Source organism: Stigmatopora nigra, chromosome 7, assembly GCF_051989575.1.
Source record: "Stigmatopora nigra isolate UIUO_SnigA chromosome 7, RoL_Snig_1.1, whole genome shotgun sequence".
NCBI classification, from domain to species: domain Eukaryota; kingdom Metazoa; phylum Chordata; class Actinopteri; order Syngnathiformes; family Syngnathidae; genus Stigmatopora; species Stigmatopora nigra.
The window spans coordinates 2448072-2475104 of NC_135514.1; the positions used below are offsets into that span (position 1 = coordinate 2448072).

General features: G+C 37.5%; 1 protein-coding gene and 2 long non-coding RNA genes across 5 annotated transcripts in view; 1 reads left to right on the top strand and 2 right to left on the bottom strand.

The window, feature by feature from the left end:
- Positions 1 to 180: 180 nt before the first annotated feature.
- On the top strand, positions 181 to 2282 carry LOC144199609 (uncharacterized). Its single transcript, XR_013326948.1, has 4 exons — positions 181 to 302; positions 475 to 560; positions 1671 to 1753; positions 2098 to 2282. It is a non-coding gene; the product is annotated as an uncharacterized LOC144199609 (long non-coding RNA).
- Positions 2283 to 2962: 680 nt separating this feature from the next.
- On the bottom strand, positions 2963 to 4525 carry LOC144199475 (uncharacterized). The gene is made up of 3 exons (XR_013326918.1): positions 4403 to 4525; positions 3134 to 3207; positions 2963 to 3054 (listed from the first exon to the last, which is right to left on the bottom strand). It is a non-coding gene; the product is annotated as an uncharacterized LOC144199475 (long non-coding RNA).
- Positions 4526 to 5143: 618 nt separating this feature from the next.
- osbpl3b (oxysterol binding protein-like 3b) overlaps positions 5144 to 27033 on the bottom strand; it is a 34268-nt gene continuing 12378 nt past the window's right edge. For 2 of the 3 annotated variants that reach the window (XM_077721391.1, XM_077721392.1), the window contains exons 2-23: positions 26647 to 26785; positions 24588 to 24704; positions 23000 to 23053; positions 22717 to 22830; positions 22357 to 22521; positions 21217 to 21340; positions 20456 to 20562; positions 18852 to 18944; positions 18622 to 18778; positions 15783 to 15913; positions 14467 to 14568; positions 13110 to 13250; positions 12611 to 12704; positions 12273 to 12517; positions 10298 to 10435; positions 9612 to 9675; positions 9466 to 9544; positions 9229 to 9373; positions 8359 to 8500; positions 7570 to 7696; positions 6274 to 6396; positions 5144 to 6143 (exon numbers count right to left, since the gene is read on the bottom strand). In XM_077721391.1, the coding sequence (XP_077577517.1) occupies positions 6047 to 6143; positions 6274 to 6396; positions 7570 to 7696; positions 8359 to 8500; positions 9229 to 9373; positions 9466 to 9544; positions 9612 to 9675; positions 10298 to 10435; positions 12273 to 12517; positions 12611 to 12704; positions 13110 to 13250; positions 14467 to 14568; positions 15783 to 15913; positions 18622 to 18778; positions 18852 to 18944; positions 20456 to 20562; positions 21217 to 21340; positions 22357 to 22521; positions 22717 to 22830; positions 23000 to 23053; positions 24588 to 24704; positions 26647 to 26763 (2676 nt within the window). In that variant the 5' untranslated portion in view covers positions 26764 to 26785 and the 3' untranslated portion in view covers positions 5144 to 6046. The remainder of the gene's footprint in view (positions 6144 to 6273; positions 6397 to 7569; positions 7697 to 8358; positions 8501 to 9228; positions 9374 to 9465; positions 9545 to 9611; positions 9676 to 10297; positions 10436 to 12272; positions 12518 to 12610; positions 12705 to 13109; positions 13251 to 14466; positions 14569 to 15782; positions 15914 to 18621; positions 18779 to 18851; positions 18945 to 20455; positions 20563 to 21216; positions 21341 to 22356; positions 22522 to 22716; positions 22831 to 22999; positions 23054 to 24587; positions 24705 to 26646; positions 26786 to 27033) is intronic. The other variant, XM_077721393.1, reaches the window with a different exon arrangement.

Consider the following 27033-nt stretch of genomic DNA (forward strand, 5'->3'; position numbering starts at 1 on the left):
GTTATTATGAAAACAATGTATTTTTCTTTTAAGTATTAAAGTACAACCAAAAAGCATTTACAGCCCCTCCACACAAACATATACTGACTAATGCACGCTATTATGAAAAAAAAAGATGTGTCCTTTTTTAATAGGCGTGGCCGAGGCCGGAGTTCAAATAGCCGACGTCAAACGCCAAAATGGCCGATGACCCCGGAAGGAAGACGGGTGTGCGTGCGTGCGTGCAATGCAGAGCAGCTCAAAAGTGACGATTTGCCGACGAAATCCTGTCAAACTTCTCTCAGGACGATGCTGCACATTTGGTACGTTGTCGTTTGGGGATTTCAATGCCCCAATTCTCGTCTTAGGAGTGATTCGTTGACGTGATGTAGCCCCATGTGTGTGCAGACAGCAAAATGTTTGCAAACAAATGGGCTACATTGCGTTACCGATCGCCCTCTGTTTAAAACGAAATCATTCCTTTGTGTGTTTCAGTCCCTCAACGAGCACCGACTGCTGGGAAACAACAAGAATGTGGCCAAAATGACCAGAAAGGAGCAGCTTGTCGACGCCATAACAAAGTGAGTCATTTTTAAATAGTTCCGGTTTTCTCTATTCGTGTAATATTTAATCGTCAGTGTTCAGGGCTTTGCGCAATTGGCTCGATTTTCATCATAATACATTTTTTTTTTTAAATGACAAACTGTGGATAAGTCTCCCACACAAATGGCATTAGTGGATGTGTAAGGAATAAACAGTAATCCCTCGTTTATCGCGGTTAATGTAGACCAGACATGGCTGTGACAAATGATAAACTGTAAAGTAGGCTCATCCCTATTGAAGTAAATTAAAAAAATACTGTAGTGGCAAGTGAAGGAGTAGCTTCCACTTGAGTTTCTGTGGCTTTCAATATCTTTCTGAACTTACAAAAAAAATCTGCCATGTAGTGGAACAGAACATAAATAAATTATAAACTTTTAGCCCCTTAAATTTTGTAAAGACCTCAGGGCTTGGACCTTTTTCATATTGGTTTTAAATGTGGTTTTGACAAAACACTTATTTAACAATAGTGCAGGTGTCATTTTTGACTCATTTAAACATAATGAGAAATACAGAAGTGCTTTGTATATTTAATTTTTAAGGATGAATAGTTTTGAAATAATTGACTGAAAACTTGAGGCAGAAGTAGGATTTATTTGAACCTTGTAGGCCCCTGTCCAGTGTTTTTAAATTTCCCACCGCATGATCAAGATCCTGATATATTTTCGTGGAGAAAAACTGACGATTGTCTCTGCTGCAGACTGTCTAATATTGCCTTTTGATATTTTATAGAAAAAAGCGAAATGTTGGAAGTAGTTTTGTCAAATGTTGACGTTCGATGCTAGTCTGTACTTAAATCTATTGTGCCTTCACTCCTTTTTTTGGTTTCCTGCCTATGTTGAGATTGGTTCTGCCAGAGACTATCTTGACATAGGCAGGAATTCTGAAAAACATTTCAAGGTCTTACGTTTTATTTTGAAAAAAACCTCAGATTTGTTCTGCCTGAGCATATCTGAGTTTTTTTTCCAAAATAAATGATAAGACCTTGTGAATGTTTATTCAGAATTCCACCCAAGGGGGACTAGGTTTCATGCCTTTCAAAATAAAAGGTGAGCTCTTCATTTAACTCTGTGTACTGACTCCTTTTTCAGAATCCACCTGAGGGGACCTGATTTCTTCATATGAACAGATAGTCTCAGGAGCCTCCAATCTATGAAGTTTTTCAAAATAAAAGGTGTGCCCTTCTCATTGTTTTTTTAACTAACTGTGTACTAACCCCTTTTTTTCAGTTTTCCACCAGGGGGTGGAGAAGATTCCATTTTTTTTATGATGCTGGAGCACCAACGGGAACCAATCTATGAAGTTTTTCAAAATAAAAGGTGAGCCCTTCTCATTGTTTTTTTAACTAACTGTGTACTAACCCCTTTTTTTCAGTTTTCCACCAGGGGGTGGAGAAGATTCCATTTTTTTTATGATGCTGGAGCACCAACGGGAACCAATCTATGAAGTTTTTCAAAATAAAAGGTGAGCCCTTCTCATTGTTTTTTTAACTAACTGTGTACTAACCCCTTTTTTCAGTTTTCCAGAATTCCACCAGGGGGTGGAGAAGATTCCATTTTTTACGATGCTGGAGCACCAACGGGAACCAGTCTATGAACTTTTTCAAAATAAAAGCTGATTTCCTGTTTTCCAGATTTCCTGCTGGTGACTAGAGGAATTACTTCATTTTATTCAAGTTTTTCAAAATAAAGGCTTTGAAATGTAAACAAGTTTTGTCTTTATCTAACAAAAAATGCAAGTCACAATCAAGAGTTAAAAAAAATTTATTTACAACATTTGAACTTCAGCATACATAAGAAAACATTTGTAAATTAATGCAAAACACTTAGAAAAAAAATTACCTAAAAAAGAGGAATAAAAACTTAAGGAAAAAAAAATAAAAAGGGATAAATACTTAGGGAAAAAATTGACCAAAAAAGGGGGGGACAAACACTTAAGAAAAAAAATTACCAAAAAATAGGGGGACAAACACTTAAGAAAAATAATTACCTAAAAAGAGGGATAAATACTTGGAAAACACCTAGAAGAAAAAAGCAGGAGGGAATACAATGGTGGTATATATGAGGGGAAAAAGGTCTAGTATATACAAAAATGAAACTAAAAGTTGGGGGAATAAAAATGCTGGAGGTAATATCCACGGGACATACAAGAGGGGTATGTATATACGCAGGAAATATGTAATTTTAGGCAAAAAAAGCTAGGGGAATAAACACTTAGAAAATAAAATCTGGAGGGCTGTACACTTGGATAAAAATGGGAAAATACTGGAGGAATAAACACTTGAGAAACATACTTAGAATCCCTGCTCCAGCATTAACTGAGATCCTCTTTACCTTAAAGATTTAGTCAAAGAGCAGTGGGACTGAATAGCCAGTGAAACATGTTGACGATTTAGGCTTTTATTTAATTTGGATTTTCAGAAGTACAGACACCATATGATTCAAGTGGGCAATTTGTGAGGAAGGTCTCTCAGGCCTGTTGCATGCAAAAAAAATAGCAAAAGTTAGAATATATAAACTGGAGATTCAACTTTTTTGGAGGGGTGTAGTTTTACCTTGATCTGGCCCAGTCTCCTCTTCTGTAACCTCAAGAGTGCTCCTGGCATGCTAGAAGAGCTGCATCTTGGTGCTAAACGGAACATTTTCACACAAAAAAAGCACAAGTTAGCATAAATGGAGATCCAACAGATAGGCTTAGTTGTTTCTTGGGGAAAGGAGTTTTATCTTGATGCTAAACAGGGAAAACTTGATTCAACCAACGTATTTAGGGGTTGCCAAACAATTACGGGATAGAGCAATATTACAAGCAATGTAATAAAAGATCAAGATAAAGAATGAAAATAAGTTAGCGGGTGCCAAGTGCTATTTTTCCTTTTCGAGACAAGGCAATTAAATATACAGACTGACGTTAACTGCTAGGACAAGGGTGTCAACTCTTTTACTTGGGCCGGACAGTTTTTGAAATAATATTTTGATATTATTTTCTATTTAAATTGGACTAAAAAACGGAATCAAAAGCCTTAACTATTCAGTTTTTATAGATCTAAAAAAACATTTGAGATTGTTTTTCTTCATGGGGGGAAATATCTTACAACAATTTGATTTTCATTTTAAAAAGATGCTAAATATTTTAGGGAATATGTTCAATATTAGTGGAAGACAATTTCTTTTTTAGATTTGACTAAATATATTTGAACTAAAAACACAAAAAGTAAAAAAATTGATTAAAAAATACAATTATTGATTTGAAAAAGGGGAAGATGAGGTAATATAATATACATGCATAATCTTAATTTCTCAGGCCGCACAAAATGCCAGATTTGGCCCGAGGGCCGCTACTTTGACACCGGTGAGCTAGGAGAAAGTTGGTTTAAATTTTGTATAGGTGATTTTTTTGTAAAAACAGAACAATTACAAATCGGGAACGGGCGTTGAGCACTCAATGAAACCGATTACATACAAAACAACAGGAACTAAATCGTGCCCCTGGATGTCATTCTAGACTAGAGTGAACACTTACCAAGGAAACCGTCGGTTGATTTCTTGCATTGTTTGATTAAATTTAAAGTCTTGCTACACGATTCAATAATGGAGAGAAAACGGGGGACATGCTTTTTAAAGTCAAATCGTGACGCCAACACTAATGCTGACTCGTAACATGTGGCACAAAGCCGGTCGAGAAAAGAAGCCCATACTTAAATCGTCGACGGTGTGTTAAACCTGGCATTAAACGAAGAGATTTGTTGGCGTTTTGGGCTCAATTAATTGCTGAAAAATCTCCCGATCGCGTGATAAAAACGCATTTAGGCCAGTGAATTGCTCACCTCGTTGGCGTCCACGTCCACCATCATCAGCATGGGAAGCGTTCTAAAAGGAAGAGCTACTGCGCATGCACCTAATTATCTCACCCACGTCGACAGTAGGCGTAACCACGCCCACATTGTCCCGTCACATTGAAAGTGGAAAAGATGGTCAGTTGCTTACCGCGCTCCTAAGAGGTGGTTTGACCTCCCAATTCGTCTGTTTAGAAGATGACGAAGAATAGTCGTGAGTTGTGTGGTCTTGATGCTATAAATCGAGTCGACCTGTTTCGTCTAACAGTCAATTAGTTAGTTGCCCTATGATAAACATTTTTTAAAAAGACATCTGCACGCAAACAAAGGCAAATACGATATTTTTCAGCCGTTCAAAAGAACAATGTAGCGAGCAGCACGGCTATTTACCCCAAAATCGTGATAAAAAAACACTAAACAAAAGGTTTCCTGCCACAATAAGACACACCCCGGAAGCATCAGAAAAACAGCAGGTTTTGATGTGTAGTTTCAATTAAAAAAGTTAATATGAATCAATTATATTAATACATTTCGGCACAATTCTCCATTTCGACGCACTTATCTGGCAACCCAAAAAGATGCTGTGCGCTTCAGGTTTGATTCCAGTACAAAATTTGTCCACGTCTTTAAAAAAATCTTCTTTAATAGAGGGCTTTTAAACATCTTGTACATTTTGCAGCACAAAATGGACACCCGTAAAATAAATAATGATAAAGTTATCTAAAGCTCCACAAGAGGGAAGCATCGCAGCCTTTATTTGAGCTGACGCGGCACAGTTTGAACACTCATCTTAGACTGCGCATTGGATTTGATGGACAAATGAATCAGTAGTGATGTTTTGTTACTGGCCAGCTCTTCTCAATTACATCATTCACAAATTCCACTTGAATAATTCGGATATAAATTACTAACCCTTAAAGGGCAAGGGACTATTTTATATTATAATAATGAATAGCTGCAGTTATACATGATTAAAATGTAGGATAAAAACAAACATGATAAATTAAAAAAAAGACTAAAACATTGGAGTATTTTTCCTCTTAATTAAAATACTACCATTGAACTCATTGCTTGTCGTTGACAATGACAATCCAATTAACGGCAATAGCCATCCAATCTATTTTTCAAAAGTATTGGACGTCTAAGCAGTCAATGTCGACCACTTCTTGGTTAATAACAATGAATTTCAGTACAAATCTGTTTCATCTTCAGAGCACCATACAGACAAAAGTTTTAAAAAGACGTACCAAAAAAAAAAGCATGAAATAAAAGTATCACCAATAAGGCATCAGGCGTGTGCAGAGTAAATATTGGATGTTAATGTTCATCAATGGCATAACAAGGCTACTGTATCTCTGAGGTAGAGATTGTCTATAAATGACAGGATGATGTGCCACGCAATCATTTTGATGAGGTCCCAGTTCATCAACATCTTGTCATCAGGTGAAATGCATCATCCTTTTCACATGACTTCAAATTAAACTCACTGTATATTGATCAACATTCTCGAGGTGCATAACATATTTACACAACGTAGATAAGCACTTGTTGTTAAGGCAATAACAATGAAGAAAGTTGGCGCTAAATGCGAATGTTTCCACTGGAATTCTTCCTGCAAATATCTTTCACTTCATGTCACCACAAGGTCGGGAAATCTAAACGGGCAAAGCCAGGATTGCTCCTCAACTCCCAGTAAGTGCCGTTGCTCACCCACGTGTCGTCTTTTGACTTTCTAAGCGTGAATAAAGAAAAAAAAAACAGATACTAGCAGTGGGAGAGGATAAGGAGCCATTCCAGATTGCAAAATGGCCCCATTCCAATTGGTATTCATCTATATGGGAAAATGACTACGGGAAGACTACCTGAAAAATTTGGGTTGATGTATGCCGTTGCTCTCTTCAAGAAGTCGCCTTCTTTCTCTTTGCAGCTGTTCAATCTTTTGCTTCTGCTCTTCAGCAGCCTCCAGCTTCCCCTCCTCCAGCAATCTGCATACCACGCAGCATCGACATCATTTACATGCAAATGAGGAATAAACACCTGTTCAAATGTGAAAGTTGCCATGCGTGACTGTTAAACAAGAGTAGATGCCTCAATTGGCATTGTATTACAAAATGGAGGTTGTTTCGATACACAATGTTCAGTCAATAAAGTTGAATTATCTTTGCGCAGCACTGCAATTCCAATACAAAATATTGAGTGATTTTTTTTTATCCTTGTTAATTTTTGGATTTAAAAAAAATATTACTTTAGTTGTGACAGTAAGGTCACCTGATGGTTAACATGTAGAGATCACAATTCTGGGGTTAGGAATTTTATGTTTGTGTATTCTTCATCCAGTTAGGGATAAAACAATCTTGTCTTTATTGAGGATTTTAATTTACTATAGCTGTGAATGTAAATGTAGAGCGTCGTCATTTTGCGTACATGATATACGTATTCTTACTTTTAGCAAAAAAATTGGTTGTATTGGCCATGGGCTATTGAACAATAGCTTGTGGAAAACCAATACATATACAGTTGTGTTATTATGAATAGTTGTTAATAAAAGAATGTCGCTGTATAAGCTTTTCAAGATCACACAATGTTTAATCACAATTACGATGTCACTTGGCAAAGTACTTTCTCGTTTAATCTCTCATCTCATTTTCTGAACTGCTTTATCCTCACTTGGACCGCGGGGGGTGCTGGAGCATATTCCAGCTGACTTTGGCCCAGAGGCGGGGGACGTCCTAAATTTGTGGCCAGCCAATCGCAGGGCACAAGAAGACAAACAACTATTCACACTCACACCCATACCTAGGGGCAATTTAGAGTGTCCAATCAGCCTTACAATGCATGTTTTTGGAAGGTGGGAGGAAACTGGAGTACCCGGAGCAAACCCACACAGGCCTGGGGAGAACATGCAAACTCCACACAGGTGGACCGACCTGGATTTGAACCCAGGTCTCCCACTGTGAGGCTGACACGTTAACCACTCATCCGCCGGGCCGCCCCTGCATTGACTTGTCAATTTTAAAAACAGCAAACGTGGATTTAAATGAACTTTGGATCAATTCTAAAACGTGCCAAAGGCAGTTACTAGTCTACTCTTTCTTATTGAGGAGTATATCACATGAGATTGTCTACTGAAGGGATTTTTGTTTGTGTGTGTGTCCCACCTTTGGTCCACACGTAATCTGGTGTCAGTTGGAGGCAGGAGTGGTTTAAGGGAAGTGTCCAGCTCGTTCAACTCAATGGCAAACTTGGTGAAGCCAAAGTACTGCTCGTGGTCTAGTGGCATGGCATCTGCATATGAAAGCATTAAATGTGTAACTATACATGATATGTTACTATGCCATACCTGTCAACATCGGCCAATTGCTCCCCTTATAAATGATTGCGATTCCCCTTAGTAAGCGATAAAAACCCGTACAAATGCAACGCAGCACATATTTAGTCATATAGGGTGCACTTAAAACTCTAAAATTTTCTCCAAAGAGAACAGGGTGCCCAATCAGTATGCATTAAATTCATGATACTGTAGATATTGCTGTATGACGATGCCAGCTTGACTGTCTGGGTACATTGCTTGCTGACACACTATATTTATATAGTGAAAAAAAGTGTTATATCAGGAATCAAAGCACGACAACATTAGCCATCAATGATGGCATTTTTGTCTGCTACCAGTGCCCGAGACGATCCGGATTTTACCAAATTGGGTAAAACGAGATCAGATTTACAAAAAAAAAAAAACTACTTAAAAAAATCCTGTACATAAGTTGTTATATCGTGTGCACAATTTGAAATGATCATCAGTTGACAGGTATGCTATGCTATAATATATATGATGCTATGCTATTCTATGCTATACTGCACTGCACCATACTATGACATATTCCTACTCTACTATAGAGAAGTTAATGTTCTCATATTGTGCAATTCCTTAAGAAACCAAACGGTCCTACTTGCTCTCCAGATGCATGTTGCCGATGGCGGGTCCCCGCAGTAAACTGCTTCGTGCCACTTCCCAAAAAGCCTCTGGAGCATATTCCCCTTCTGATCCATGACGGTCCCTTCCACCTCGTTCACACTGGAGTTCCATTTAGACTGTCACAAGGAAGAACATTCATCAAATTGAAAGCTCATTCTTTCCAAAAATAGATCACACTCCATCATCCAAGACCTCATGCTAATGTCTTCTTTGGCTCTTCACCATGGCTTCTAATGCATGTCCGGTATATTTAATGCCATGTGATTCGGAATAAATACATTTTTTTCCCCTGTACTCGCCTACCTTTAGGGGTCGGGGCTTTCAAATGAGAACTGCTAAAGTAATTAACCTTCTCAAATCAGTATACATCAAACCTCCAAAACAGCATATGAGCTTCTTTGCTGCATGTCAGTGAAGAACGCCAACTGTGAGCAAAGGTCATTGAGACATATAAAGTCCTAGACCCGGAATGAGTCATTAGACAGATATAAAAACCCCATTGGAGGATTCTGGATTTGAAATCGCACCAACAGAAACATCTCACTAAGGACAAAAAAGACAGTGTCCATGTTTAAATATGCAAATATACTATTCTGTTAGGAGAAAAAAAAGCCCTATACTTAATATTTTGCTTTTTTTTAATATAGTGTGCTATTAACGGATGGATTTAGTCTGTTAAGTCTCCAAGACACCAAAAACACGACCTGAGACTTCTATTTTTGTGCAGTCATATAAAAAAAAAAGGAAAAAAACAGACATTCTTGAGTAAAATAGAAAGATTAGATAGGATTAGTGATATATCGAGTTGGATTGGATGATTTTGTAGTCTGCAGAGTCGGGTCACCTTGACAAATGTGATCTTGCACTGGCAGGCGTCGCTGCTGGAGTTTCTGATAGTAATCTCGCCGTAATGCTCGATCCAGCGTTGTCCGCTCAGGATGTTGTGAATGCACGATGTCACCTTGTTCCACTCGTAGTGGTCTCCGGACCTGCCGCAATGATGACAAAGGATGTTTTAGACAGACTTCCAATGTGACACTTGTGTTGCGGTTCCACGTGAAAAAAAAAAAAAAAAACTCACCCAGGCAAAGTAATGTGTGTGCTGCCTACGGGCACAATCTCCATCGATTTCCCCCAAAACTTGTTCTTACACCTCACGTCTGCAAAATGAATGAATATCTTGGAAAAACTTCAAGCATGAAATCAACTAACTGGTTCTTCACGCACCTTGCCAGTAGATAAAGTTTTTCGACTGAGCATGGCAAGTTGAAATTGGTGGATGATGGCTAACCTGTTGACGTAGATAACAAATTACAAAAAGTACATCCAAGTGCAATATTGGGGCCATTTTGTTTCTGGATGTCACCAGAAGATCAGATTCAACTCATACTGCCTACCTGTGCGCCAACCTGTACGTTTTACACGTATTTTATACATTTTTTTACCATTTCAAATCATCTACGCCGTACACCAACTTTTGTACGGGGACATTTTTTTTTTAAATCGCCAATATTTATGAAAACTGATCTCAACAAGACCGTTTTGGCAAAAATCCAGATAGTCTCGTAGGCTGGTAGCCAACGACGCTACTGTCATCGATCGTTACTATTGTCACGGTATAACAGCAAAAATTATCCTCAATTGTATGTATTTTTTTTGCGGTGCGTACGGCAATATCGATAAAGGATGATATGCGCATGCGTAGATATACATAGAGTAAATATCGTGGAAGCAAGCATGGAGGAGCTACATAGTAAGAAACGAGTTACCGCGAGTAAACATGCGTCGTACGGTGTTTGTACGTATTTTGGGGAGTTTGTACGGGGAATCATAATCATTTCTAAGGGCAGTTATCGGCAGAGGTTGACAGTTATGCATACTGTATATTTATATATGTAGCGCACCAAGCTTACCTGCTCTGCTATGAACTGGAAACCTTTATCTGGCCGATCACATTCGTAAGTCTCTCCCAGGACGGGATTGAAAGGCTTCCCGCCAGTTCTGTAGAAGCTGGATGCGTAACCAGATACCACAAAAGTAGCAATGAAGACCTAAACACACAAACAAAATTTGGTCTCAAGGCCATGAGCCATAAAGTATGAGTGGTGGAGTTATGGACAAAACAAATTGAGATCGATATTTTTCTTATTAACCATAAAGCGCAACAGAATAAAACAGTTGAAACGTTTACCCTTGAGGTTGAAAAGGTATCCTCTAAGTGGATTATGTGGCACAATAGGCTAGTGATAATAAAGAATAATTGATATTTGTGTTTCATCCGTGTCAGCACCATTGCTGAAAGACAGAATGATATACTGTACATTTCTGACAACATGATGATTTTTTTCCCCCCATGCTTGGAATGCTGCGGTTTATAGTCCAGTGTGTACAGAATTGTTATAAGATAATGAGATGCAAGTCTTTTGTTGTAAATATCCAATAATACAATTTATATATGATGAAATGCGGTTTTCCTTGTAAAACTTGGTGGGTTGACTTATTACTACAATATAGTAATGTTACATTACATTACTTCTTACATTATGAAAATATATATATTTTGGAAACGCTAATCTTGTAATATGACTTTTTTGTTATATTACAACTCAGGATGGTAATATTGCAATATATGAATTTATTCTTGTAATAGTACGACTTTTACCGAGAAATTGTGTGCCTTTTTTCCCCTATAATTTTACATTGTAGGACTTTCTTCTTGTAATATTGCAACATAAATTTTGTAATATTGAAAGTATGTTCCTGTCATTCCATTTTTTCCTAGTTACATGGCAGCTGAAATGACTTAAATGAGAGAAAAAAATTGGATTGGCTGCTTCTTCATTGTTGCTTATATCTCTGACAGGAAGATAAACCAAAGTCATCTTCTCATGGCGTGAACATTCAATCGCATGACATTGGTAGGCGGGGCCTATTTAATTAAAAAGATGACATTGCGTCACACGGGACACGCATGGTTGGTCACCAGGCCACCTATTGCCCTTCAGCTCAAGATTATATTGTCTTTGAAAATGATATTATCATGCCAGTAGAGTAAAACCTGGCTGGTGTGAACACAGATTTGGCTGTTGAAAATTCTTTTTGGATGATATGCTTGAATATGATGAAGAAAAATAAACAGTACTTGCTGATGTAGTGATGATGCACCAATTAAACTAAATTAAATGGGACACTAAATCAAAATATCTATTAAATCATATTTTAAATGCGTTCCTTTTTCTTCTATACTTTTTAAATGGTCCAGATGGCTTTTGTTTGTCCTTCTTTGAACATGCTCTTCCAGTGGAATTTAGAGCAAGGCATTCAGGGCTCAAATTTCCATTTAGAATTCATCCATTCATCTTCTGTACCACTTATCCTGAGTGTTGGGGGTGAGTGGGGGTCTGCCTGGAGCCCATCCCAGATAACTATGGCCAGGAAGTGGTGTAACCCTGATGTAGTTGCAAGCTAATCGCAAGGGACAAGGACACAAACAACCATTTACGCAAACTCAAACCTATGGACAATTTAAAGTGAACAATCAGCCTTTCATGTATGTAGGTTTTTGGTTTGTAGGAGGAAACTGGAGTACCCAGAAATAAACCCACACAAGCACAAGGAAAAGATGAAAACTTCACAAAGGAAGGCTGGTTGGGGCACAGGACTGAACTCTAGATCTCAGAACTGTGAGGCGGACATGCTAATCACTCCATTTATCATTTATGAGTAAATTGAGAACAGCCCAGCACTATTTTGGCTCGCTTTATGTAGTTTTTGTGACATTTCCACACTAGATTTCTTGGATGACAATGGGCGGATGAAGAAAGACTCGTAAGAATGACCAACTGCCTTCAACTGCTTTAAACCGGAGCACTAAATCAATCCTCTAACCATGCGTTCCAATGGATCGTGCGTGTCGGCAGCCTGGTCAAGTAGCTCGCTGTACTCCAGCTCCTCACACAACCTCTGCAAGGTGTTAAGCGGCTCATTGAGGTGCACCGGCATGGCCACTTTGGACAGGTCTTTGCCGATGTTGTTTTTGAGGATGTTCCATAAGCTGATGGTGCTTCCACTGGGGCTGGGCGACGGGAGGCGAGATCTTCGGCGGTACAGGACGGCGCCGTGCTCTTCGGAAGCTGACAAGACCCAAAACGTGAGAAACTGGGATGGATTTGTTCTTTTTTTTTGTTTTCATATCGGTGTTTTAGACCTTTCTGTTTTTAATTTACCTGAGTTTGGTCTTATAGTTTCTGTGTCATTGCTGAAGTTGTCCATGGAAATGTTGTCACTAACGTCGCTGATGTACGAGTCATCTTCTGAAAGCTAAAAAAAAAAAAAAAAAAAAACAAACATCCAAATTTTGAACAATTGTGATAAGACAAGCATGAAAAGCACCTCTGATAAAAGCAAGGGCAGTTTTTTTTTAGCACGCTGTCACATTTTTTTGGGAAATAATGTCCCTGAGGAGCTGGAATGTATAACTATTTTTAGATGAAAGTAATTGACTTTCATTTTCACAGTACGGCTTTCTTAGCAGCCATATGAAAATAAAGACAAGCATTGTGACATTATGTTCTCCAAAATTCTTTTTACATGTTCTAGTGGCTAGTTTCTGGTGTCAAAAAACTGTAAAAAAAAAGCAGTTCAGTTTAAAAATATGTATGTACTAGATCGTTTTTAACATTTCACCCATTGCTGTTGACATTTAGAGCCAAGCCCACCATTCACCTCATTTTCAGAGGAACTATTGGACAAAAGAACCTCCTGTGCGTCAAAAAACTCAGACAGCGACTCTGTGATGGAGGCTCTGCTCTCATTGGACTCTTGATGCACCAAGGAATGAGATTCACATGTGGTCTCCTCTTGTTTCTATAAAAATAAATAAAAAAAATACACAATAAAAAAAAATGAATCTGCCTACTCAGGAGCGGGTCAGGGAAAGGAAGCAGCATTGGCCACAATGGTTTAATAACAATGTGTTGATGATGGTGAGAGCTCATTATAACTATAAGAATCTGAATAACACTAATGAACCAATGAGGTGACATTAGGGGGGGAATAATAGCATTTCTAAATTTAATATCTGGCTCTATGTCTTTCAACAACATAATGTCCCCAAGGAGCTGGAATGTATAACTATTTGGAGTTTAACTTAAAGCAGGGGCACGGAACCTATGGCTCAGGAGCCATACGTGGCTCTTTCCATGGGTGCATTTGGCTCTCCGCGAAATTGTGAGGTCAAATATGGAAATCACTGGGGAGAGAGCTGAGTTGCGAACGCACTAATAGGCATTGACAGTACCTCTACCACCACTTTAATCATAATTTTGTGTTTTATTACTCTTCTGCATGCATGATATCATTAATACTGATTTATTAGCAACAGCATAACAACCTTGTCAAAATATTTCAAACTTTTTGTACTTTAAAAGTGGTGAAATGACAAAAAAAATCACACATTTTCATGTGTTTTTACTTTTCAATTCTGAGAATGGCTCTCAAGAAATAACATTAGAAAATATGAATTATTTATGGCTCTCTCTGTCAAAAAGGTTCCGACCTCTGTATTAAAGTATATCTTTCTTCTTGATGGTGTGTATAAACAGCAGGGGATATACTATTGTAATATTAATGGATGAATTAAAGCTAATTTGGACCTGAATCATTCAATTGTGACTGTCACATATCCAAGAAAATATATTTTTTTGTTTGAGAAAACTAGACTGCTAATTTCACCGTAGAAAATCCCAGAGGATACACATCAACCGTGTGGATTTAACAAACGAGCAATTAATTAGATAACAAAATTTGCAGATGCGATAAAAGTGCCATATGACAGCTTGTTGTGTGAGTACACGAAACACATGGCTTTCATTGCTAATGTCGAGATGTGTTCTTTTTCTTTCTTTCTTTTCTTAAACGGCTCTTTATCGTCATTAACGAGGGGGTGAGTGAAGAGCGGCACGCTGTGTGTTGATGAGAGAAGAAAAAAAAAAGACTGGTTCAGGATGTGGGAGGAAAACAGGGAGGGGAATTATCATTATGGTCGTGGTTGGGAAAGTTGCCACATTCTCCGCATACGCACCTGCACAGTGGCACTGAGATTGAGTAGTGTTGATTCTACGATGTGAGAATCTGCGTGAATCTTACAAAGGCGCTCACGCAACTCTGAGTTCTGGGCGAGAGCCTGAAAAAAAAACAACCAATCTATGTAAACACTGTTTAAACTCACAATGGTACCCTAAAAATTAGTTGCCAGATATTCTTCAAAGTCTGAACCACTTTTTAAGTATGTATTTGGAACAATGAATACTTTTTGAACTACAGTGTTCCCTCGGTTATCGCGGTTAATGGGGACCGGGACCACCCACGATAAGTGAATTTCCGCGAAGTAGGGATGCCCCTTCAAAAATGCTTAATTTGAACTCAATTTGAATTTTATTTTTTTTATTTTTTATTTTATTTTTTATTTTTTTACCCCCTGTATACAGTACACCTTATAGAATACGAGTAGAGAGAGTGAAATTCATGTTATAACAAAAAAACTGTAAAAATATGTTGTTTCAATGTAATATTTGTATTTATTTCCAAAAAAAATCCGCGAAGCTCTGAGTCCGCGGTAGCTGAACCGCGAAGTAGCGAGGGAACGCTGTATTGAAAACTCCTTTGGTGGATATGACTCATGAAAACATTTCTGAAATGTTTAACTGCTTACTGTATGTTTAGTTAATTATTACATCAACTGTGCCTAATCACATAGTAAAATTATGAATTGAGTTGACTTTATTTCGAGTGACAAAAAGTTTCAAATAAGGTCTAAATAAGCAGATACCCATAAATCAACAAGGACGTGCTCATAACAAACGACAGCTGGGCCCCAATTCTTACATTCTTGTATTTGTAGTTATATTTAATGCTTCATCTAATTTTACTGTGAATGATTAATCATAGTAAATAGAAAAAGATGCACGGGCAGAAGGTAATTATCCATGAAGTGTTCTTTGGTGTGCCGTTCTAGTTAAATTCATTATGTGGCACACGGCATGACAATCATTTTGGATTGTGCTAAATGTTATCATTGACGACAGGGAGCCGACAATGCAGAATAGAAGACAAGACCGACCCATTATTGCCACGCTGTGTGGTCGCTCGCGTAGGTAGACTGAGTCATTAGGAGCTTACAGACAGAAGGCTATTATTGCCAAAGAAATGTGTCGGAGTCAAAAGCGCCCAAGTTCCACTGTGTCGGTGTGATGATCAATTTTCACAGTGAAAAGAGGGGAAAGAGCCTGAGTGGAAAGCACCAGTGACTCAAGTCTAAGGTAGGTGGGTGGGTGACCCTCCGCTGGCTAACCCTCAATGAGACTTGAGAGCTATGACAAACGGAAACAGCTCACGTACCGTTGTCAGGGCGTTCTTCAAACCGACCACCTGCGGGGAAGTGGGGGGACAGCTTTCTTGGTCCATGCATTGCTTTAATCGCTCTTTCTCCGAGGTGAGTGAACTCAGGGCTGACTTCATGGTGGTGTGCACTGAAGAGGGGGAAACGCAGGCTGTGATTGCAAATTGGAAGCTTTTAGATAACAATAGAGACTTAGCATGACAGATGAATAATCACCCCGAAAGGAGGCACTATTTCTAATGACTTAAATATTTGAAAGTTTTCACATAGGAGCAACTAAGGAAAATGTAATGATTGATTTAACAGCCGGAGAGAGCCATGTCCCATTGCACCATGACGACAGGAACTACAATAACATGCTGAATCAATTCGATTTGTAGCTCAATAAACGCAACAGTGAGCATTTTAAGATTCTGTGGGTCCTCAGGGGACCAAGAGGTTCCATTTTGAAATTGTTGTGATGTCAATCACTAATCTATAGTACCACAGAAGTTATAATAATAAACATTTGGTGGTAAACATACAACTAGATGCCACTAACTATAAATCCAATCTTCCAAATTTGACAAGAAAAAATGCATTTTATTTGACTTTAATATGCAGGATTCCAAGCAGGGAGAATAAGTAGTGACTTTTAGTAGTGACTTTTAGTCCAAAGTATATGATGCAAATACTTGTGTGTAAAAACAACAACAAATTGGCTGCAAATCATTTTTAAAATTCCTATTAATGTCTAAAAATGTTTTCTTGTTAATCATCTATGCTTTATGTTTAAAATTAGTCTTTTTGAGTAAGAGTAAGTTCAAGGCATATTTGGGCATTTTCTCTTCCACTGTCGTAACGGCACGAGTCTGTCATAGCACGTGAAAGCCTTCCTTCCTCCACTCTATTTTCCTGAATATCCTCTGTACTTCCTTCTTTTTTAAATCCTCAATCTCACACACAGAGACGAAACCACCGGATTGTTAATGTTTTCTTCTGGTGCCTCATGCTGTACCAATCTTCTTGTTCAAAAGAAGCGTAATGAGTCATTACTAAATTCACTTGCATGTTTTTTGCTGATATTGTCCTTCATTAGTCATTTTAAAATACTACTCACAGTTGTTTCATTTAAGCTTAAATGAAGTTGCCACCCATTTCACTTTACTGCCAATGTATTTTTTAAACTCGGAATAAGTGTATTTTTTGGACTATAAGATGCTTATTTCTTTTCTTCATTTGTATGCTGAAGCTCGTATAATGAACCGGCTTTTTGAAAATAATTATTTTTAGAGCATAAAACCTGAATTCTTCTGCATGAAATAAAATACATTTAAAAAAGAAGTTTTCATTTTTGTGTGTGATGACAAATTTTGATGGTTACATTTTCACAAAATACAGCTAGTAATAGCTCCATATGTTCATTTTATGAGAAAATTAGTTATTTTCAAGTATATCCTTCTTTTCAAGAAAAGACCCTTGTGGCCACTACAGAAGAATATGTCAAATCCAACCATGGATGATTAGAAATATTTCCAAAGAATACATATGCAAACAACACATATCTTTCCATCTCATAGCACTAATCAGCTAAAACTAACCCCGACAAAGCGTCCTAGGGCTCGTCAGATTTCCTAAAATATTCTGGGGATGTCAGAGATGATGAATAGGACAGTTGATGCTATATAACGCTAAAACAAACTATTTAAAAAGGATAGATATCTACTGCTTGCTGTGACAAGACTTGATTTGAGTGCCAATTAGCCATTTTCCAACCAGCTCTCAGAGGACATTATTGAACTTTGTTGCGTAGGATGATTGATCCCGTTACAGAAGAAAAGTTTGATGCTAGCCCGAGGTGCTTTGACTTTGTTTTGTTTTGCCACAGTGTGGTACTATAAGAAAGCTGTTAAGCCTGACAATACTATTATATGCTAAGGGTGGGATTTTTGATGACTTTGTCTGCTTCAAGCTTACAAGGCAAGGTAAAGTGGATAATTTTTTAATTCTTTGTAAGTGAGCTGTTTATTAAATTTAGATGTTTTTTTTTTTTTTTTTTTAAAGGTCAAGTTGTGGTGTTTAATTGAAAAATGGCAATGTGATGGATGTTTACTCTATTTGAAAAAGATGGTTTAATGAATCAAGTGTTTATAAGTAGCATCTCTTTGTGTAAATAACCTGCCTTAAAACATAGTTGTCGTCAGTTGCGGTGTATAATGTATCTTCCAGGACTATAACTCACACATTTTTTAATAGGTTGGCTTGGTGTGTGTGATTGGCTAGTCATCAATTCATGGTGTTTCCTACCTGGTGCCCATAGTTCACTGGGATAGGCTCCTGTACGACCCTTGTGAGGATTAGTGGTTCAGAATATTAAGGAATATTAGCCTGGGCCTGCGACTAATACTCAAGTGTGAGGACATTCTGCTATGTTTTTTTTTTATTTTCTTTTTTAGGTTTTAGTTATCCAATGTTAACGGGTGGCTATTAGCCCATTTTTTCTTCAGTTTACTATTTTTACGTCAACCAATGTTTGTTCTTGGATTCTGATTAAATTAAAAAAATGCCCTCCCAAAAGAGGGACCTACACTTTGGTGCCGTTTATAGTCCGAAAAATACAGTATATTGTAATTTTTCATCTTAGATTTTGTCAACTTTGGCCAGTTTGGTTTAGTCAATTGCTTTCTTTAGACCAGAAATAATTGGATATGGATTCCAGTTCAGTCAGTGACTTTAGCTTTAGTGTTTGGAAACACATTTTTCCATGTGATCATGGAAAGAGAGGAACTACTTTTCAAGTTAAAACAAATAACCAAATACGAGTAATGGGAAAGTGCGGCTATTCGGGGTGTCACTCACGGTTACTGGCGACACGGCAGAAGTCCTCCTGCAGCTTGGCCACATCAAAAGGAGAATCTAAACACTCTTGGTCGGTTTTGTCATTGGCGAGTGCAGCAGTGGAGAGGTTGGGGTTCGAGGCGTGGAGGCGGACCGATCCGGAGATGCAGCTTGGAACCTTCAAGAAAAGCAGAGATTATTCAATAGATTTTTATCAAAGACGTTAAAAAGGGGCGCTTTTGACAACCTACTTGCAGTGTTGTTTTGACATCTTTGTTGTAATTCTTTGTGCGCCACTTTCTCGGAAGCCTCTTTTCTTTCTTAGGGCTGTCAAATGTAGAGGCCTAGCAATCATAACACACTGAATGGATACAGCCTTTTTAACTGGAGCCTTGTTTAATAAAAATAGATTTGAAAAGTTCCATAAATAGCAACAACATGGAACAAAGGAGGAAGCTTGAGAGTTAGCGGCAAATTGTGATGGTTAGCCACAATTTGGCCAATATATTAACTTAAAGGCTGTCATGGAGGATGCTAGACGTTAAATACATTTTGAATTCAAGAGGGTGGCAGTGGTATCCAGCGCTCCTACTACCAATGGATTAAACGTCAATCACCACCAATGACACTTAATTCATAAGAAGTCTCTTTAATTCGAATGGATTGTATATTTATATTTATATATATATATATATATATATATATATATATATATATATATATATATATATATATATATATATATATATATATATATATATATATATATATATATATATATATATATATATATATATATATATATATATATATATATATATATATATATATATATATATATATATATATATATATATATATATATATATATATATATATATATATATATATATATATATATATATATATATATATATATATATATATATATATATATATATATATATATGTATATATATATATATATATATATATATGTATATATATATATATATATATATATATATATATATATATATATATATATATATATATATATATATATATATATATATATATATATATATATATATATATATATATATATATATATATATATATATATATATATATATATATATATATACATGTTTGTAATGTATTTATTTATTTATGAATTAACTTATTTATTGCCTATTTATTTTTGTCTTTCCTGTGTCTGTATTCTCACCCTCTTACTACTGTGACAATGAAATTTCCCGAATACGGGATGAATAAAGTTATCTAACCTAATCTAAATTACATTTTGAGCATTAGAGCTGCACTTAAAGTGTTGGTCAAAAGTTTACATACACCTGTGAAGAACATAATGTAATGGCTCTCTTGAGTTTCCAGTTATTTCTAAAACCCAGCAGATTTGATCACTTTTTTTCTGTGCACCCATAATAAAGTCAGAAAAGAACCAAACTTTATGCATGTTTTTGTGGCAAAGAAGTATCTGTTCCAACCACTCTATCAGAGAAAAATCAGAGTTGTAGAAATAACTAGAAACTCAAGAGAGCCATGACATTATGTTCTTCACAAGTGTATGTACATTTTTTTACCACACCTGTACATTTTAGGGGGAAATGGTAATATAATACTGTAAAAGATTGAGTTAAATTACAATAAAGTTGTAATTTATTCCTAAATATTTGAAAAAACGTTGTCAAACATCTGTTTATATTGAATACAACTGAAATTCACTGTAGTTTTTTGTAATTTAATTAACCCCTTTCAAGTAATTATAGCTCAAAATAATGGACTAGTGCTTCAAAGGCACACATTAACTAACTCCCACAGTATTATTTCAAAACAATAAATCTGCCAAACATACCACCTGAAGAGCTTGGATGGAGGGCGCAGAATAGGTACGATGGAGTACCTCCATGCTCTGAAGAAGGTGGCTCAGCTCAAGAAGGTACGCCTCACAAACGGACAAATCTATAGAGATAAGGATAAGTAGTCAAAGCCTTTTATTCTCATGAACACGTTGGACTTTTGTACCAACTGTGAAAATGATACAATAGTCGCCATGCTTGTTTAGAAGCTGGAGATATTTAGTGTGACCAGCCAAAGAAAACGCACGTCTACAGTTGTTGATTTGTTATTTGAACAACTATTGGACAATTAGACTATTGGAGCAGAAAAATCTATTTTGTCTTTGTTCACTCTCTAAACTCAACTCTGCAAAGCGCACCGATGCAATACAACTGCATCCTACAAAATTGCATCTTAGCTACTCTAGCAGAGTTTTTATAGTATTTCAATTAGCGGCAAGAAAATGTCCTTATCCTACATAAGTCTCATTGGGCAATTTAACAAAGCAACTGATCAATATGTGATAGGAATAGTATTACTTCTTGACAAAGTAGCTTTAAAGAAAAAGCCGGCAAGTCAAAAGGGATTTGATAAGACAGAAAGAGTTCTCAGAAAAAGAAAGCGGAAAAAAAGTTAGTGAAGTGAGATTTTATCACAAAGTGTAAACCGTTTGTAGAAGCACACACTATTAAAAAAGGAGAATAATGTCCAATTTAAATATATTTTGAGATGGGGGATCTGTGATAAATTTGTCAACGAGCAGCTGTGCGTGTTCACCTTTGGAGCATTTGTCCATGTCGTCAGACGACTGCAGCCATGCTGTTACTTTGGCTTGGCTGTTGCAGCTAAAAGAGAACACTCCCCCTGAATGCACGGTAGACTGGCGACGCAAAGGCGCACACTGCATAAATAAAAACACAAGTAGAAGGTTCATACCCAAGTACTAATTCATTGTGAACCCTTTACAAACACATTGGTACCTCTACTTACGGATGTCTCTACATATGAAATATTCAGATTACAGAAGGCCTAAGGGGAAAATGTTGTCTCAGGATAAAAAAAAAAACACGAAATCTGAAAAATACAAACAACCTCTTGTAGCATCCTTTATTTAATTTAAAAATTGTCACGATAGAGTTCCTCTCCCATTGGCTATCTCTCTACACGCCACTGGCCTGCCATTGGCCAAAAGGGGAGCTGCGTCTCCATGATGGTGGACCCAAAGTTAGAGCACTGTAAGTGGGCGCTATAACGGAGGATTAAAGCGCTCTTTTCCGGGAATATTTTCACATTTTTCTGGGACTATGGTGGACTATGGTGATTTGTGGACATTCAACCCCCGTTCACAAAGTTCTAATATGTTGTTTTTTGAGTTTTTCTTAGTGTGCTTAGTGCAGCTTTATGCTCCCAAAAAGGCTCCCAAAAAGTTAGTTATTCCCAGTGCGAGGGAAAAGCTTGTTTACGTTTGCTTTGCGCATTTTAGGAAAATTATAAGTCGTCCAAAGCAATTGTTGTGGAATTGATATTTCACCAAGCCTAACTTGTGTGTTCACATGCATGTGTACGTATGTTGACTCAGCTGCCACTCACAACTCCACTCTAATGGAAAATGTATTTGCATTTCTTTTACTTTCATTTTCTTATCTTTTCTGCATACATCGATACTTTACCATACATATTTCATACAAAATTGGTATTCTTGAATAATTTTTCAAAAGGGTTTAAGGGTTGTATTAAAGATCTAGGAACGAATTATATATAAAAATCCAAGTCACAAAATCACTTCTGGAACGAATTAATTTCGTAAGTAGAGGTACCACTGTATTAGTTTTTAACTAAAATATTGAGCACAATGGATATAAGCAGAAACCAAAGAATGTTTGGCAACAGCCACAAAGTTCATTAGGGGAGATAGACCTTTCTAATTGGAGCGCTGTCAGCAAAGCTGGGGGATGTGGGGGTGGGGTAGCGCGGGAAGTGGAGGGACTTCTCATTGTGACACATAGCAATCTCATTTTGCCGATAGAGCCGGTGGTGACGCAGCTTGGAGACCCATTCATCAAACAGCTCCTGTGACTTGATCTGAACAAAACATTCACACAAGGACAAAGAGGTGACAGCTAAAACGAAGACTTGGTATATCCAACGTCACCCTACAATTGGTTAAGCAACTACATGGTCTACTTCCAAGGAAAATAATGGGAATCCGATGGGGGATCTCATTTCCTAGACATGAGTGGGGGGCGGGGGATGTCTTTGACTAGCCTTCTGGTTTACCTTCAGGTGATAAATGTTCTCCTCAGCATCGAGATCGATGCACTTGGCTTTCTTCTTAATGGCCATAACAGAGAGCCCTACATCAATGCATCCGTGAAGCTTCCCCTTCTCAATCTGCAAGTCAAAACATGTTATGAACACACTGGATCATAAATTTTAAAATCCCGACTCAATTAATTGCCCGTTGTCAGTCTAGCTCTAGTAGGTACAACAAGAAGACAATGGTAAACCACATGCTGTAAAAATGCATGGCAGTATAATTTTGTAGCCAGTAAGTACTTACGTCGGCATTGCTCTTGCCATACTTCAGGATGCCCTTATCCAGCGTGAAGTATCTCTAAAGAGAGTACGAAAAAAATACACAGAGAAAGTAAAGATACACCCTTGGTTTTTGTTTATCATCTAACTATCATCCAGTTTCTCAACAATGACTTTTTGAAAGAGCGCTGGTTATTGCTGAAGCTTTTATTGCCAAGTGACTATTGAAAAGCACTAAAATAAAATATCTATACTAAACACATGTAACCATATTAACCAGCAGGCCATCAGCTAATGCGTTTGTGAGGAAGACTCGTGTGTGTGTGTGTGTGTGTGTGTGTGTGTGTGTGTGTGTGTGTGTGTGTGTGTGTGTGTGTGTGTGTGTGTGTGTGTGTGTGTGTGTGTGTGGAGCATCGACACACATCACACACAACTTCTCAATGGGGGAGAATTCTTGGCTACCTCGGGTAGGGTTTCACCACTCTTATTAGGCTGATGACCATTACAGTAGAAAAATCTCACACAATCAAATGTTACAAAAAGTATGTAGTATGAGAACAATACATATTTAAATAGTTGATACCTGAATTTAGGATTTAATAAATCAGAAAGCCTGATTTATATATAAATCGTTTTTCACAATTTATTGATTCAGACAAAAATGTTACATTTGGTTTTCTTTTATATTAGATATTTACTTTTCTTTTTTTTAATCAATTTAGCTTTTTTTTTATAATTAAGGAATTTCTCATTTTTAACTGTATTACTCCAATGCTTTACCAGATTTGGTGTTTTCATTTCCTGCTAATAACGTCGTGAGGTGTCCAATTCATTTGAAATGGGAGAGCTAACAACAAATGAATATTGGTTCATTAGCTGCCAGTCCTCCCACTTTAAATGGGAAAAACTAATGATAAACACATTTCCATTAATAGCAAAAGGTCAACTGGATGTTACATGGTTGGACGTCTATCATTATCAATTGCACTAACGGAGCTGAATGTAAATTCATCGATCAAGGGCCTATATGCACACGTTGTAGATAATTCATTTCTTTTGCCTGTCACTACACATTGAACAATGGACAAAGATGGCAAACAATGGCAGCGTCAAACAAATTACTAACGTTTACTTGCTGCCTGCTAGGATTACTTCAAAGTTACCGTAACTGATTGCGTTAGAATTGCTGTAGCGCCGAAGTAACAACAGTGAAGCACTGTTGTTTTGAACAGCCATCTTAGTCTTTATAGATGCAAATGCTCTATAGTTTTTGTGAGAAAATAAAGAACATTTCATTACTAAAGTGTCAATACGACAACATTTTTAGATGTACTTCATCTGAAATATACCCAATTCAGCTTGTTTATTCATGAGCTCTTTGGGTTCAAACAGAATGCCTGCAGATTACTTTAAAATTAGAACATGTAAGATGGTATTCACTTAATATCATAAGGATTTTTTTTCTTCAAAAGAATAGCACATAGATGGGCGTAACATTAACAATGACACTCAACTTCACTTGTGCACCAATTCTTTCAACTTGATAATTGATACGGCTGACCTTGCAAATGTTGCAAAACATCAGGACACGTATGGTGAGAAGGACAGCATACCTTATGCCAGCCCTTCAGTGGCCATTTTCTTTTCTTCAGCACATAGCTTTCCTGTTTCTGCGGCTCAACGACACTGCTAAAGCCACCCCGCAGACCTTCGACAATTTCCCAGCTGTCCTGCAGTTAAGACACAAATTATTAGAAAAAAAAATGACATTGCACAAAGTAAAATCGACAACACTGTACCCCTTGTCAAAGGAGATTTACGGAGTTAGGTAGAATAATCTTAATAAATGACTGTTGCATTGTGGAAAGTCAAAGTCGTTGGATGGGAGCAAATCTGTCTAAAAGACTTATAAACAATGAAGGAGAATTAAAACAAAGACTTGGTTGTTTTTTTCCCATCAGAGGGTGTGCCAAATCCCTCAGTGACACTGACACACTGTGAGTCATTGGACATACTGTCTGTCTGACAGACACTGGACACTTATTTTTAAGGTCAAAACACACTTGGGACACGTCAGGATTGACGTACATTACAAAACGAGATGACAATGGTGGACATGTAATTCTCACTAGCTTTGCTAATTAGGTGTTTGGATGCAAAGCCATAAACGTGCCCTGTAGCACCAATCTTTTTCTTGCTAGTATGACCGATGGGAATTGCAGCAGTAACAACCTTCCACTTTTATTTACAAATAGAAAAGCTATTGTGGGTAATGAAAAATGAACAGTGCACTGCTTGGAGCAACAACCACAGATGTGACGCCAATAACCTCAGACATTTGTGGAGGCTTGAGCGGTAGATTGGATTTGATTGAAAATGTCAATATCATTCATAGGATATGATATGATATGAAATGGGACAGGGCAGAGAATGCAGAGATTTGTCAAGCTGAAAACTGATATATCAACACTGAAGATTTACACTGTCAGACAGGGATACAGATACAATTTGTCTTAATTCATTTTATTAGGATGTTACTGGGGTCAATCCCAAGTCCGGATCTTCCTGTGTGACGTTTGTATGTTCTTCCTAGGCTTTTGTGGGTTCTCTCCGGGAACTCCAGTTTCCTAACAAACATGCATGCTTGGCTGGTTGAACACTCTAAATTGCCCCTAGTTGTCAGTGTGAGCATAAATGCCTGTCCATCTACTTGTGTCCTGTAATTGTCAAGCCACCCAATCAGGCTGTCCCTGGCCTGCTGTCCATAGTTGGCTGGGAGAGGTTCTAGCTCCCCCAAGACCCTTGTTAGGATAAGGGGTCCAAAAAATGAATGAATGAAGTGGTAACATAGAGCTGTATTTTCTGTGGCACAATGGTGTTCCATGAGTGATGGTCAGGTGTGCCGTGGAGAATTATCTGCCAAGAAGAAATCTCAACTCAATCTCTTCTCATTTTCTGAACCACTTTATCCTCACTAGGTGTGCTAAAGTCTATCCCAGCTGACTTTGGGCCAGAGGCGGGGGACGTCCTAAATTTGTGGCCAGCCAATCGCAGGGCACAAGAAGACAAATAGCCATTCACAGCCAAACTCATACGTAGGGGAAATTTAGAGTGTCCAATCAACCTAGCATTCATGCCTTTGGAATGTGGGAGGAAACCGGAATACCTGAAGAAAACCCACAGAGGCCCGGGAAAAACATGCAAACTCCACACAAATGGACTGACTTGGATTTGAACCCAGGTCTCCTACTGTGAGCCTGCTCCAAAGAAGAAATATTCTGTAAAAAATAGTTATATTACAAGATGACGAACAACAGGTCAATTTTGTAATATTACAAAATTCAAATTGTAATGTTACAAGAAGTCATTTTGTTGCTTAGTTTAAATATAACGTAAACTGGAAATTTCATGGGCAAGTAACGTTTGTGTGAAAATAATGAAACTTTTTTTGTGTTTCTTTGATTCCTGTTGATAAAACTCTGATAAGAATGACTTTTTATTGTGAATATAGGTGATATTTTAAATTACGAGATAATTTTCAGTTAGATATGTGCCCCAAGATATTTACGATGCAAAATGTGTTTCAAGCCCAAAAACGGTTGGGAAACACTGACATAGAATGATAACATCTAAGTGGATGTGCATGATAGACATTTTGTAGTGATGTTTTACCTGCCGACTGTCATGTTTGGATGAGGAGCTGCTGTTGCTGCGTGATAAAGAGATCTTCTGCGACATGACTGAAGCACGCTCCTCTGAGCCCATTTCACCGCACACTACGGTTGGCATGCCAGCAACATTCTTTTAGTATCTGGAGAGAGAGAGAGAAAATGGACAGAGGGTCATAGGGGGACGTCAGAGAAGAAAAATATTGCTTTAATTGTCAAGGCCACGAAGGCTTTTCAAGAGTCTCACTGCAAAACACGAGGTTATATATTTTTTTGTATTTCTATTATAGGTGATAAGAGGTTGTGAAAATGGAATTGACGGATAAGATTCTCTATAAAAATGGAGTTCAAAGCCATGAATAATTTATACATACTCCTGGCTCTTAGTGAG